We start from the raw sequence: 14,294 nt of genomic DNA on the forward strand, positions 1-14,294 counted from the left end.
TGTTGTCATGGCTGAGAAACACAGGTGCCAAGTCTTAGCAATTTAAGCTTTAGGGTCATCACATTTACGTATGCACCTGTTGTTAACCACTTTGTAATGCTGTTCAGCAAGCCCAAGATTATTATTATTTATTTGTTCTGGGATTAAAGGACCAAGCTGGCACAACAAACCATGTTACTTAACCCAGGGGCAGAAACACCATTTCCCACGTGGACCATACAATTTCATAAATCTTGTGATCTTATAATGTGATTTATAAGTAATTGCCTGCTAATCATTCTCATTTCAATGGTCGGGATGCAGATTTGCGTAACATGATAGGTCATTTGGATCACATCATAATGTAACTATATTTGAAAAACAACTTTCAACTTCTATATTCCATGGGATATTATCACTACAGATTAGGTGAAACTGTCTTCTATTCACAGAACGTGACAATATATGCACATCACTGTGGAATTACTATTTGTATGGTTTCAGATGAACTTTCATGGAAGACATTTATTTAACAATGGTTATTGTATTTTGCTTAACAGGTAATACACTGGAAGCCCACCCACAGTTGATACTGAGTGAGAATATGATATTTGAATCAACTTGAGAGTGGAATGAGGACACGACTCTAACTGGTTTATGGTCACAATATGTGGCGGAGGGTAGGTTTCATTAATTAATTGTACTACTTTATCTTGACATTGAATCCTTCTTTATTGATCCCTATATTAATACTCAAAAATATTTCTTCAGGTAGGAAGTGATATCTACTGATGGAATTGTACTTCCATTTACAATTCAGTAAGTCTAAAATAAATTGACATACTTATGTAAACAGTACTTTGGATTGTCTGAGGTGAGCCTCAGGTCAACTAATTCCCTAGACATGTGCTTTCTCTGTGTTTAGACTATTATATACCCCTGCTACCATTGCATAAAGACATTTCAGTTATGTATGGGAGAGTTCAACAGCTTACAGGATTTTGTTAACTGGATTAGTGATAGATTTAAACCCTCTATTTAGGACCAAGATGTGAAAATAATCAGTGACCTCGTCTGTGCCTTGGGTATATAAGGTTCCTGGACAGAAGAGCAACACAACTTCACTGAGCTTTAGCCAGGTATGTGTTGTTTCTTTGCTACTTTTCATGTGAATTTTATTGTTTGGTGCTAATTTGGACATCTCTGGTTATTTGTTTTTGTTAAATATTGTAACACTATGGGCTTTTTTAAAATTGTCTGCAAATACTTTTGTCAGGAAACCAATATAGTGGGAATATGTAAAATGAAACTTTTCATCATTTAGAGTCTCATCTTAACAAATTAGGAGGAAGAGCTTTTGTACTTTCTGATGTTGCTGGATTTGTTTTTTATTACATCAAAATGAATGTCTACAAAACTGAATCTCTCTCCTTTAGAAATGGACTGTTACATGCTCTCCCTGCTGGTGGTGCTCCTGGCGTGTCTGGAGCAGAGCTGGGCTGCTTCCTGTGTGGTGGATAGCTTCACAGTCAAGGAGGATTTTGACCCCAAGAGAGTAGGCTAACAGATAATACTCATTGTACTTTACATGGCAGACCTACCTGCAAGGCTGTGGTACATCTATCCATTGTTTTGTGTGGTAGTGATACAGTATGTGGCTAGAAAAGAAGTTGTGCATCAAAATACAGTATGCGGTAAATCATGACTTAGTAGGCTACAACAGTCCAATCTGCAAAGCCCTTCAAATGACCTATTGTTGTTTATTTGTGTGCGCTCCAGTATGCAGGGAAATGGTATGCTCTGCAGAAGAAGGACCCTGAAGGCCTGTTCCTACAGGACAACATCTCAGCTGAGTATACCATTGGTGACGATGGCTCCATGATTGCCTCATCCAAGGGCCGTGTCACACTGTTCGGGTAAGACCTGGAGATTATTTTGGCTGTCTTAAAAATGTGACACTCCCAAATCATTTAGTTGAGTAAAAATTACTATCCATAATTATTATCCATGATATAGAGCATGGTTTGTGTTATGAAAGGAAGACATCAGATATGAAATCTAACTGTGGAATGCAGTATTTGGTTTTAACCAAACATACTGGGTCTGTCAGCCCAATGATTTCACTGTAAACCCATCTATCCATGGAATGTTGTTGTAGAACCATTGACAAAAGCACATATTGCAGTATTTAGTTGTTTTTGCATCAGTGATTGTAGATGATGTCTTCATTGATCACACTTGATTATGGGATAGACATTTTTAGTCAATTGTAATGGGTACTGTACAGTGAGTTTTGCCTAATGTAAAAACAGTAACTCTAAGTGATAATCTTTAGTACGTCAAAGCCTCATTTTGAAACGTGTCCTACATTGTTTGGTCTTGGACTAACTGTTACAATGTCTGAACTGAGAAAATATGTTATGTTTCGATTACTTAACAAATGTAATCATTATATTTCACCAAAAACATAGTGGTTGAATCAGTGATCTTGTGCCGAAAGATGTTTACAAACCAGATGAAAGCTAAATCAGATGCAAGATTTAACAGATTGCACGTGTGAAGTTTTTTTCTAAGAACCACAGGATACCTTTGGTTATAGTACAGAATTTTTATTTATGTAAAAAATGAGATTTTCTTTTTTTCTTTTTGCATTATTAAAATTCCCTGTAACACCTCCCTTGTTGGCATTTTGTCTTTAGATTCTGGGTTGTGTGCGCTGACATGGCTGCTCAGTACACTGTGCCGGATTCTGCCAACCCTGGAAAGATGTTCATGAACTACCAAGGCCTGGCCAGTTATCTGTCTAGTGGAGGTAAGTCTCTACATAACCAATGACAACAAACAGTACGCCACGCTCAGGACTCTCAGTTCACAATTCTTTTTTTCAGGCGACAACTACTGGGTGATTGATACTGACTATGACAACTATGCCATCACCTATGCCTGCCGTACCCTGAAGGAGGATGGAAGCTGTGAGGATGGCTACTCCCTGATCTTTGCCCGTAGCCCCCGGGGACTGCCCCCAGCCATCCAGAGGAGTATTCGCGTCAAGCAGGAGGAGATCTGCATGGCCGGACAGTTTGAGCCTGTGCTGCAGTCTGGTACTTGTCAAGTTATTCATATTTGAGTTATAAAGCCCTGCTTACTTCAGTTTTTAGAAAGTGCTTTACATTAACTCACCCTAAATGACAAAGAGCGAAGTAAATATGGTGTCAAATGTTGCTAATCCTTTGGTCTACTTTCACCAACATCAGTCCCCATCTAACCTTGTTGTTTTTTCATAATCCTCAATAGGAGCTTGCTAAACATCTACTCCGAAGAAACTTGCTGTGCTGCCAAGCTGCAAAGGGATCCCTTGGATAGTGATGTCTACCTCCAACTAAAGAGGGAAACCGCCTAAATGAGATTTTTAAATGTAATATTTGTTCTAATACACAAATAATGATATGCCTCTTTGGAAAATGCATGTTGCTTGCACCAATCCAATGGCTTACATTTATGCAGAATAATTAATTGGACATATTCTTCTTTTACAAGTAGTGATTGCATACATTTTCATATTTTCAAAATCAAATCCACAACTTTAGCATTGCAAGTACACAGGGCCCTTTTCATAACCAATTACCAAAATTGATATTAACACTTGTTTCCCTAATTGTTGATCAGTTTGTGTGGGCAATAATAAATGTTTAAAAGAAATGTAACATTGTCAGTGTCTTTGAATACATTATCCAGGGTAAAGATATAATGTTAGCATTCTAATGTTATCACTAGCTATGTTTCCATCCAATTGGCAACACAGTATTCATAAATCTGCATAAAGAAAATGAATAAAATACCGGTATACATATTTATCTACATTCCAGTTAAAATAATTGGTACCTATGTATTTCCCAACAGCTTGAAAATACAATGCATTTAGGCCAACCTAGGCTTTATGATGAGATATGGATAGGAGCAATATTTACTACCGGTATTTATCAAACAGCTGAAAATCAATCAGCATGTAAACAGGAAAAAGAGCCACATATGAACACGCAAATGGAAGGCCGAGGGTGGAGTGGAGGACAGACCACTGATTTGGGACCTGTTAGTTTGAGCTTTCAGGTGCCTGAACTACCACGAAGGTGCCAGAGCACAACAACAACAACAGGCAACCCTGTCAGACATCAGGTTATATTTCCTCACACCTGTCTGGATTTTGTTCATACAAAATGACAGTAAAAACGGTTGATTGAAAAGCACTTATTTTACCATATAGAATCTGACAGTTTCAAAAGATACTTTCAGAAATAATATATTTTCAATATGTGCAAAAGTGTAAAATGTCAGTCATTGTACCATGTAGAACTTGTTGATTCTAGTTCTCTGAATATTTCTCAGTCAGTGAATATTCTCCAGGTCTTCCCCAGTAGTCCACAGCTCGTACTCTGTAGATGCCACTAACGTCCAGGTTTTCTATAATAACACAGATTATTTCCCCAAATGTGAACAAGCCAACTATTGCATTATATTACAAGTTTTAACCTTCTAAACCATTCTTACCTGGTGAGTATACATATGATGTAAAAATGGTATCCCAGGTGTTCACCCTATGGAATTTTTTCTGATCTTTAGAGAACTCTACCTCAAACGTTTTAATGCATCTGCAAATGAAACAGAACATTTCCTTGTTTCATTCATCATCAACTCCACCACCTGAGTAAAAAGAGACATCTAACCCATACAAACTTACTTGGAATTGACACAATGATCTTTCCACACAACCAGAACTTGGCCTTTTGTGATGCTAATGAATCGCAATCCATTCACCTTATTGGAGATCGGCAAAACAGAATTAATGATATAACAATGACAAATGAACCATTGTTGTGGATTACTTGGTCATTACAGCCCACTTCACCTCAGATGGTGGCACTGACCTGGTCTGGTATGGCCTTAGGCTGGGCACACACATGTATCAGGAGGACAGAGGGCACAGAGAGCTTGGCCTGTAGGGTCAGGACACCTTCAGTAGGGAAGGGCAGGGGTCCATCCACCAAAGGATCCTGGAGTCAAATCAACCCAATACATTCAGCTCAGCTATAATGACCAATGTTCATTCCAAAGTAGTTCAATATACTCAACTCATTCTGGTTTTAATGAGATTTGACAGAGAAACACAATGATTGCAGAATTTGCAAGCAACAAAATTGAGAACAGGTAAGCACACTCAGAACTGATTATTTTTTTTTTTTTTTATAAATTCCTGGCAGTTGGTTACTCAATATTGTTGCTAGCAAAATCCATTCACAATTCAACTCTAAATCAGACATCAACACCTTAAGTACACTGTTCTGATTCGTTATTTGAGATAAAAGATCCAATATTTTAATAATGGATGTGCTTTTCTTAACGTACTTCCATATTCCTAAGCTGTCTGAACTGCTCTGCTGAGGGATAGTCTGGGCTGCCCATGCTCTGCCAAAGCTGGTACGGGTTGGTCACGTTGTTGTCCAGGTAATAGGTCACATACACAAGCCCTAAAGTCAAAATCATGTTCAAGAAAACAGCAGAAGATAGCATGAAATTAAAAAGCCACTATACCGCTTATCTACTAACTCAGATCAGATCTAATATGTACTAACAAAATGTCATTTCTGTCAAGCAGAACACACTTCAGATTTTCAAAGTGAAAGAAAACACTATATAATATTCTTAATGACTAACAATGAAAAACAATGTTGCTGTAATTGTGTCAAATATTATTCAAAGCGGTAATAGCTGGTAAAGGTGTTTACACCAAGTATTAACTCTGGGGTGCCTGCAATATATTTTTTTGATTTTCAAAAAAATTCCTCCTTGTAGAACCCTTAAGCAGATTGGATGGGGAGAAATGTCTTGCGTGGGTGCTTCAGGTCATTGTTGAGGCGAAAACTAAATGTTTTCCCAAGTGGGAGGCCTTGTGTGCTCTGGGTAAGGTTATCTACAAGGACCTCTCTGTATTTTGATCCATTCATCCCTCAATATATATATATATTTTATTAAAAAAAAATATACAAAATAAAAGTTAAAAAATTATTTATTTATTATAAAATTATTGTACAGTCCATTCCTGTGGACTGTTGATCCTGTTGTGTCCTGTCCTAACACTTTTGCGAGTCACCTGCGAGACCCATGTCAACCTCTACTCTGAAGCTCTGTTAGAGTGGCCTTTGTTTCCTTGGACACCTCCTTGACCCAGTCCCGACACCAGGACGAAGTGACTGAGGGGGCTGCTTTTTTTGGCAATTCTTTAATTTAAAAGTTCAAAAAAGGGGGCAGAAAAATACAACTGAGGGGGCTAAGCCCCCTCTTGGCGCCGTGTCTGCCCTGACCAATGTTCTTCATGCTCTGTTACATAGTTTGGCTGGACAGACAACTCTAGAAAGAGTTTTGGTGGTTCCAAACGTCTTCCATTTCACAATGATGGAGCCCACTGTGGTCCTGGGAACAATGAAATAAAATGTTTAGCACATTATTTTTTTTTATAACCTTCCCCAGACCTTTGCCTCGACACAATTTTATTATTTTCTTTTCAAAGTGCTTGTTCAATCAGAAAGTATTTACCAGTTCACATTTACTGGCCAATAAACACAATTGAGCTTGCAGGCAACCAACCCACTACATGGACTCAATAGAGCATGACAAGACCAGTCAGCCCGGTCAGGCATCCTACCCATTCACCATGGACAGTGCCGAGCCAACTTGAACCTCCCCTCTGCAGGACCCCTAGTTACTATCAGTATGCGGCAATAAAGATATGAACTCCTGGACACATTGACGCAGCTGTACAGCGGTTATTGATTTAGAAGTGATATTTGGGAGCCCCTTAATTTTTTTTAAGGCAAGAAAATGTGAATAATGTGCAGGGTGTGACTCACTAAACACCATACAAGTGGAGATAGAAATGGTGAAAAAGGGTCCTGATCCTAACACTTTCCCTGACACCCACCGTTTCGTTGAGGAAATCCGTTAAGCGAGACCCTGATAAGGTCAGTGGCAGTGGATGAGCAGTTGTCATGGCTATTGTAAATCAACACTGTGGCCTGCCAGCTGTCAGAAGTCCAGGACATGAGAGGGTCATGGGTGCTGGCAAGGACCCCCACGGTGCTGTTGTCATTTTCCCCAAACGTAACAACATCAGCCAGTACCTGTGTCTCTCCTTTCGCAAAACAATAATGAAAAACAGATAATTTTACTGTGACTTTAAAATGAGTGATATCATTATTCAAGGTCAAAAACGAATAATCTGGGAAAACAGTTCTGCCTAACTTTGTTGAGGACAAAACAAACTTCTGTGCCGTTGCAACACTACACGAGACAACACAAATTTAAAATAAAAGATTTACCTAGAAGTGTAAGCAACCCCATGACGGTCAGAACAGGCTTCCTGAGCAGCTGGACGTGGGGGGGCTGGGTGTTGTTCACTTGGAAGCGGGCAGTCAGGGTTCGCTGGGTGAATGGGTGAGGGTGGTAGCTGAGGAAAGCATTGTCATTGCTTAGCAATGTGTAGTTGATGGTGTTATTCTGGTCAGACAACAGCAGATTCTGATGTTGGGAGATTACCTGGGGTGGGCAGTAGGGATGGATCAGTTCAATTTCAGTAATGTCAATTCAGGAATTAAACTGAGATACAATTAAATGTTACCTAATGCGTTTCAATTATTAAAGTTGGGAATAACAATATTTTTCATTTCCTAAATTGAAATGCATTGACCCCAAACCTGTTGGACATCAAAGACAAGACATACAACAGAGAAGTAATTTGACTTTTTCATACCTTGACCACCATGGCTGCATATGTCACATCAGCCCTCCACGTCTGAGGCTTGGACCAACCCACCAATGGATCGGCCTCATCGTTGTACACCTGCAGTGTTTGGAAGAGAGGGAAACGCTCCTGTATCTCTCTCATTGTCTGGATCTCCTGTTCCATAATCGGTAACGAATACCCTCCACCCTGGAAGACAATGAAACCTAAACTTGAACTTTACACTGGAAGTTTACAAGTACAAGGCACGTTTCATCATGAACAAATGTTTCAACTGTGAAAATGAGGAGCTGTTAGTAAACTAGGGTGGGTCAGAATGTCAGTAAACGACAATGAGGGTTGAATACATAACAGTCCCATTCCCACCTTTTTGTGCAGGGCGATGTAGTCCAGCCGTACCCCTGTCTTCCCAGTGAAGAAGTTGGTTCCGTTGTAGCAGTGCTGTAGCATAGCCCAGCAGTAAGGGGAGTGTGGTGGGGTGTGGCAGGAGTCTCCTGGACCACCAAACCGCAGGGCGCTGCTTGCAGCCAGTAAGCCCTCAGAGCAGGCATCATAATAGTTCAAGAACCCTAGAGTTGGAAGACAGACAGATAGTTTCTAGAGGGTGTTAACATACAAATAACAAAAGACCACAACAGGTCACATTCAAATTATCATCAGGTGATGTTATATTATGCATTTTTACAATTTCATAAAAAATGTATAACACCTGTCAGAGTGGAAGACCATTGTAGCTTTACCTTGGATTGACACTGTGACGTTGTCGAAGTCATGATTGTTTGGTTCATTCCATGTCTCAAAGTTCCACTGAGATACACTTTCCAAGCCATACTTCTCTAATTCAGAATGAAAAGTATTAGTGGAGTGTAACACTCATATGATCCATAACAGTACAGATGCTTTTGTGTTCCCCTATCACTGCACAGAACACTCACCAATGTATCTCTTTGCAGTAAGGTACACCAGGTTCCTCCACTCAACCACTTGTCTTTTGTCCTCAAAGTTGGTGAAGTAGTTGTTTACACTCCCCATCAATTCAAAACCTGCAACAAACCCACATGACAAACATCTATCTGAACCTTATTTATATAGTAAAAGATAAAGTATACATTACATTTAACCATACGAAGCAGAGTATCTACTGTACCGGGCCGCAGTCCATTTATCCATAAGAGGTCAATCAGCTGGTCCAATTTAGTAAAATCGTAGTGAGGGTCTCCTTGGTCAATGCTAAAAAATGGCCCAAAGTATGTCATCATAGAGGGAATTAGATGGAAACGTGACAATGCAATACAATGGTAATCTCTGTCATTTTTTGTTTAATAACCAATCATAATGCCAATGGCAGGCCTGACTCCACTTACTGTGCTGAGATCAGCTCCAGCATCCAGTGGATCCGAACCTGCTGGATCCCCCAGTGAGGGACAGATCCAACATAGGCCATGTTCAGCTCCTGGTCCCTGCTGAGGTCATACTGGTCAGCCTGGGTGTGTGGAAGAGGGGGGCTGGAAATGGGCAGAAATCAAGCATTAACAATTAACTTAGCACATGAGAAAGTTTAGCTTCATTGGTGATAGTTCCTTTCTCCCTTTTTTGTATGTTTTTTACAAAAATCAAATAGCCTATGACTATTGATGTGTGTTCCATATCTGTTCAGTCTCTCAATTTGAACTATACAGAAATGGTTAAAGCCTTTTTTGCTCCCTGTGTTATATGTATTATTATAAACTGGGTAGTTTGAATCTTGAATGCTGACTGGCTGATAGCTGTGGTATGAGACTGTATATCACAGGTATGACATGATGTCACATTTTTCTGCTAATTGCATTGGTAACCAGTTTATTACAGCAATAAGGCATTTTGAGTTTTTGGTTTATTAACAATATGCCATGGCTTATTTATGTGTCCAGGCACTCCAAGAAATGTTAAGTCATGGGTTATTGGCTATATTCCACACCCTTTACCCTTTACATAAAGTTGGTCTGTTCGGCAACATGGTAGGTACGGCTGTTGGAAAATTACTGTCTACACTGCATTTTTTTTTTTTTTAAGAAGAACCCAATTATTACTTAAAAATAAAAATTTTACCTAAAAAAAAAAACCTGTCACTACAACCCCCCCATTATCATGGATCAACTGCCACTTTTTTCCCCTTGGAAGTGACATTATGTTTGTTTTAAGTAATTAAGAAAGTGCCTTTAGCAGTGTTCACAACTTGTAGTCTTGTTGGATATGCCTCTAACAGCATTGCACACCTGGATATGAACAGCTTCTCACATTCTTCACTGTACAAGTATACTTAAGTCCACTTTCACATGAGATACAGTAGGCTATGTAAATTAAAATGATACCCGCATACCAGAAACCAGTGCTCCTCCAGAAATGTTTCAGCTTTCCAGTTGGATTTCTTACATCCACTGTAATCTCATAGGACGAACCGGCAGAATTGTGTATTCTCATTAACAACGCGATGACAAAAACATTTATAGGGTGCATCGAAATGAACATGTTAGCAAGGGTAGCTCAAATCAAGTTGCTAGCGTAAAAGTAATTAAACAACACAATCGGCATAGTGCTGGCTGCGAATGAGATTACATGTCTTGCATCTAGGCATTATCTTTTAAAGCGCTTTTTCAATAATGAAATACTCTGTTCAAAGACAACTAACTAGATCAGAACATTTCCTACTAGTTTCTTGCTCAGCTGATTGTGCTGACGTAAAACACTCGCGAGTTTTACTCAGACCACGAATAGCGTGCTATATGTTGGATAGCTATCGCGTCAGGCAGCAAATCAATTTAGGTATACGAACAAACGCATTTTTATCTGTGATTGGGTATCGTGAACTTTATTCACCTTGTACCAAATGTTATACATTTTCATAAGGAAAAGCAACTGTCAATACAGGAAATGCATACACTTGCATGTGGTCCCTGTGGAATTAAACACATGTTAATCCATGTTGGATTAAACACAGGAATTTAGTATTTCTTCTGGTTTAAAAGAAATCAAGTGACGAATGAGAGAATTAAGCATGAGCAATATCTGTTATTTCCTCCAGAAAATTGCCAGTTTGATGAGATAAAATGATTTATCTGAACACACATCAACTGCCTAATTGGAATGAGAATATGGCCAATGAGAAAGTTACTGGGCTATAAGGGGGTTACCCTTGCCATGTGTCATGATTTGGTTTGCAAAATGGGACTCTTCAGCATGTGACCGGCGTGGATCCACCCTCTCAGAATTACCAATAAGTCTCAAATTTTAACAGTCAAAATAAGTTAACAACTGCAATTATGTGATTTGTCTAAGGCAGAATGTAACAAGAAGTAATTTTTCATGAGTTTCATGTTTCTAACATTATGCAACTTTATGGTGGGCGCCTAACCGCGTAAGAGCGAATGTGACGGGACTGACTGAACTATAGGTCGCGAGTTCGTTTCTCTACGCAGGCGAAGCGAAGTGCGCACGGTGAATTATTCCATATTGTCGAAAACTTTGCTGGCAAGAAACGAAACCTGAAATTGTATTCTGGCATGGAAAAGTTCATCTTCAGGACATATCCAATTCATATACCATTTGCAGTGTTTAGGGGGAACGCATGTGGGGGGCACAGATGCTATCTGCTGGGACAATGCCCGGCTGACTAGAAAATACGTTATGACATCACTAACCCCAAGTCAACTTTTAACTCAAACCTGGTTATTGTTTAGTAATAGTTATTTTAAAGCACCCTTACTTAGTTATTTTTAAATAGAGGATGACTTTTGTATTATCTATGGATTAAAAACAAAACATGGGTGTTAAACAGATCTAGCTTTGGGGTACTGGTTTAAAATGTATTACAAGAGCTTTTAAAATCAAATTTATTTATAAAGGCCTTTTTACAACAGCAGTCACAAAGTGCTTTTACAGAGACACCCGGCCTTAAACCCCAAGGAGCAAACAACAGTAGTGTTGAATTTCAGTGGCTAGGAAAAAGTGGCCGAATTTTAGGAAGAAACCTAGAGAGGACCCAGACTCAGAGGGGTGACCAGTCCTCTTCTGGCTGTGCTGGGCAAGAATTTGACTCTGGTGGGACTGGAACCCACAACCTTTGAAACCCTTTACACAGGCCGCCTAGAAGTCCAATGCGCTAAAACAATTATATACACACTATTTTCTTTTTATCATCTTTAGCATCTTAACTTATGCATACATTATTTCCGATTTCTAAGAGCAACTTTTGCTATACTTGCTGGTTATAGTAACTCAATACTGGTTTATAACCAACTGTAAAGAACTTTTGGAGTCACAAATAAATCAAAATGCACTTACGTGGACAACGTTTATTCAAAAAAGTAGAGAGAATCAAGAAGGCAAGAAAGGAATTTAGACTTCATTTACAATAAAACTCATAACATTGTTAAACATCGACAGTTTACACGTCCATTTACACAACCTGTACATAACAAAAATCCCATAACATTTGCAATTCATGTCAAATAACTTAAATAGTTTTCTATTTAAAAGTGCAAATCCTAACACATGGATTTGAATAAGTCCATGAATAAGACCATGGCAATCAGTTGTGGAGTTCACATCTTTTCTTGTGCAACAAATAATTTCTGAGTAGATGACTGTTAATTTCCCATTCATCTGTGTTCTTCAATTATCCTGATGTCCTGCTTTATCTGGAATATGCCCCTCAGGCATTTAAGGTCATTCAAACGAGTCCATGAAAAGTAATCCTATAAATAAAGTTGTGCTAACCATATGGTGGTTACTAGTGTCCTGTGTATTATTATAGATCACAAATGTCATGAGCCATTATGTGGCTATTCATTATGTAGCTATGTGAGGATGGAAGAAAGGTGATTCTCCATGTTACAAGGCATGATGAAGTGAGAACGGTAGCAAACTGTTAATATTCTGACACTGTGGGGCAGACGAGGGTGAATCTCTACAGCCCTCCTCTCCATGGATAGCTAGTGGGTAACCCACACAAGCTTTTGGGCCATACATGCGTCGGTCTATACATGCAGCCAATGCAAAGGAAACAGAAAGAGTATCACCACGAGTAATATAATCATATATTACATGATATTTCATATGCTGTCTGACCAGTCTACTATTAACTCTACTGGACAAGAAGAATGTCATTTGAACTCAGTCTGCGATGAAAATGAAGGCATTGCAATTAACAACAACAAAGCAGAGAGAAATAAACACCAAATAAATCCTCAGTCGTGTGTTGTGGATCAGGAGGACTGTGTTCAGCAACTGTTTGTGTACAACTGGTCTGGTGGTGCAGAACTAGGTTTTCTGCTCTGCTCCTGCAGCTGATGTAGCTGTGCTCTCGGGCTTAAGGATCTGATAGGTGATGAGATACTCTGGGTATGCCTGGAAAAACACATGGTACAGAGGTTGATAGAGTATCACCGCGTAGCAAATACTACAAGATGAAGAAGCTCTTTCACAGGAGACTTGCCATTGCAGATGGTCTAATCTCTGTTGAAAATGACAGCTTCTGCCTGATTGTCTAATGTAAGGGCATTTAAGGGTAGTGAGTGGATTTGGGTATTGGTCTCACCTGCTCCCCTCTGTAGATGACATACTCGGCATATGCCAGGCCATTGACGCTGGGCCGGCCAATCACAGAGTGGTGCCCAGGTGGGGCATGGGCCATTTTCATGGCACTGAACTGGAGAAAGGACTTCCCCAGGGTTACACGGCAGAATAACATCTGCCTGGAGGTCACATAGATCAAGGGAAAAGAGGTTATTCTGTGTTTCAGAATTATCAAAGCTCTGATGCAGGCTGTGAAAAATGCAATAATAAAGAGATGCAATAGCTTGGCAACTGTGCTGCAGAACACTTTACTTAACAAGAGTGCTCTTTTCCATAGACCATGTCTCACCTGTGGCACAGGTAACAGGAGCGATCTTTGTGAGTTGGGCATCCAGTGCCACCCCCAATGCCATAGACATACTGGTTACTCTTAGAGGAGTTCTCAGCAAAGTAAATCCCTGCACCGAACATCCCACCAATGTACGCATGCCGCTCGTCAAAGCCTTTGTGAATGATGGCATTTATGAACGGAGAACCTGGAGAACCAAAAGACATGAAACAAGAATAATGTCAAATACGAGTGAAATTTCCTCCCAAATGGCACAGTGGTCTAATGGGTGAACTACAGTAGTGGCTGCCCAGGTCACATTTATGCTACCAGCCACGAGTAATTTGTTTACCAGGACCACCCCCAGACAAATAATTTCTTTAAAAGAAAAATTGGGTTTCGAGATGGTTCCAATTCAGAAAGTTGGACTACAAGCAGAAGAAACTACAAAGTTTGCCAGGTTACACTTGCAGTAGTAAGAGCAATCACTATCACCTGAAGATGAAACAAGGAATCAGTTAACATGTTGTCCCCCACTTTAGCCGTTTTACACATAATACCAGCCTGACCACGGATCTCAAACAGTGTCGTGGGTGTACAGAGTTATAGTGTTGTGCTGATCACTGGGCTACACAGCAGTTT

The 14,294-nt window shown here is 39.7% G+C and overlaps 3 protein-coding genes across 6 annotated transcripts in view; 1 reads left to right on the forward strand and 2 right to left on the reverse strand.

The window, feature by feature from the left end:
- The first annotated feature begins 1,020 nt into the window (after positions 1-1,020).
- On the forward strand, positions 1,021-3,678 carry LOC105029444 (purpurin). Its single transcript, XM_034296477.1, has 6 exons — positions 1,021-1,118; positions 1,416-1,534; positions 1,759-1,895; positions 2,679-2,791; positions 2,868-3,080; positions 3,274-3,678. Exons 2-6 carry the CDS (start codon positions 1,418-1,420, stop codon positions 3,282-3,284), a joined length of 591 nt encoding a protein of 196 aa, XP_034152368.1. The 5' UTR covers positions 1,021-1,118; positions 1,416-1,417; the 3' UTR covers positions 3,285-3,678.
- Positions 2,910-10,488, reverse strand: idua (alpha-L-iduronidase). Its single transcript, XM_010902809.3, has 14 exons — positions 10,131-10,488; positions 9,136-9,276; positions 8,919-9,001; positions 8,707-8,814; positions 8,512-8,607; positions 8,138-8,340; positions 7,781-7,960; positions 7,350-7,566; positions 6,953-7,162; positions 5,380-5,501; positions 4,902-5,027; positions 4,715-4,791; positions 4,525-4,625; positions 2,910-4,437 (listed from the first exon to the last, which is right to left on the reverse strand). The coding sequence occupies exons 1-14, from the start codon at positions 10,277-10,279 to the stop codon at positions 4,340-4,342; spliced, it is 1,911 nt and encodes a 636-aa protein (XP_010901111.2). The 5' UTR covers positions 10,280-10,488; the 3' UTR covers positions 2,910-4,339.
- A 1,594-nt stretch (positions 10,489-12,082) lies between these two features.
- Positions 12,083-14,294, reverse strand: part of LOC105029443 (poly [ADP-ribose] polymerase tankyrase-1) — a 29,869-nt gene continuing 27,657 nt past the window's right edge. For 2 of the 4 annotated variants that reach the window (XM_010902806.5, XM_010902804.5), the window contains 3 exons: positions 13,674-13,860; positions 13,347-13,503; positions 13,043-13,156 (listed from right to left, as the gene is read on the reverse strand). In XM_010902806.5, coding sequence (XP_010901108.2) covers positions 13,070-13,156; positions 13,347-13,503; positions 13,674-13,860 — 431 coding nt within the window. In that variant the 3' untranslated portion in view covers positions 13,043-13,069. Of the gene's footprint in view, positions 13,157-13,346; positions 13,504-13,673; positions 13,870-14,294 lie in introns of all 4 variants that reach the window. The other 2 variants (XM_010902803.5, XM_010902805.5) reach the window with 2 other exon arrangements.

This window comes from Esox lucius, chromosome 13 (genome assembly GCF_011004845.1).
Source record: "Esox lucius isolate fEsoLuc1 chromosome 13, fEsoLuc1.pri, whole genome shotgun sequence".
Lineage (NCBI taxonomy): Eukaryota > Metazoa > Chordata > Actinopteri > Esociformes > Esocidae > Esox > Esox lucius.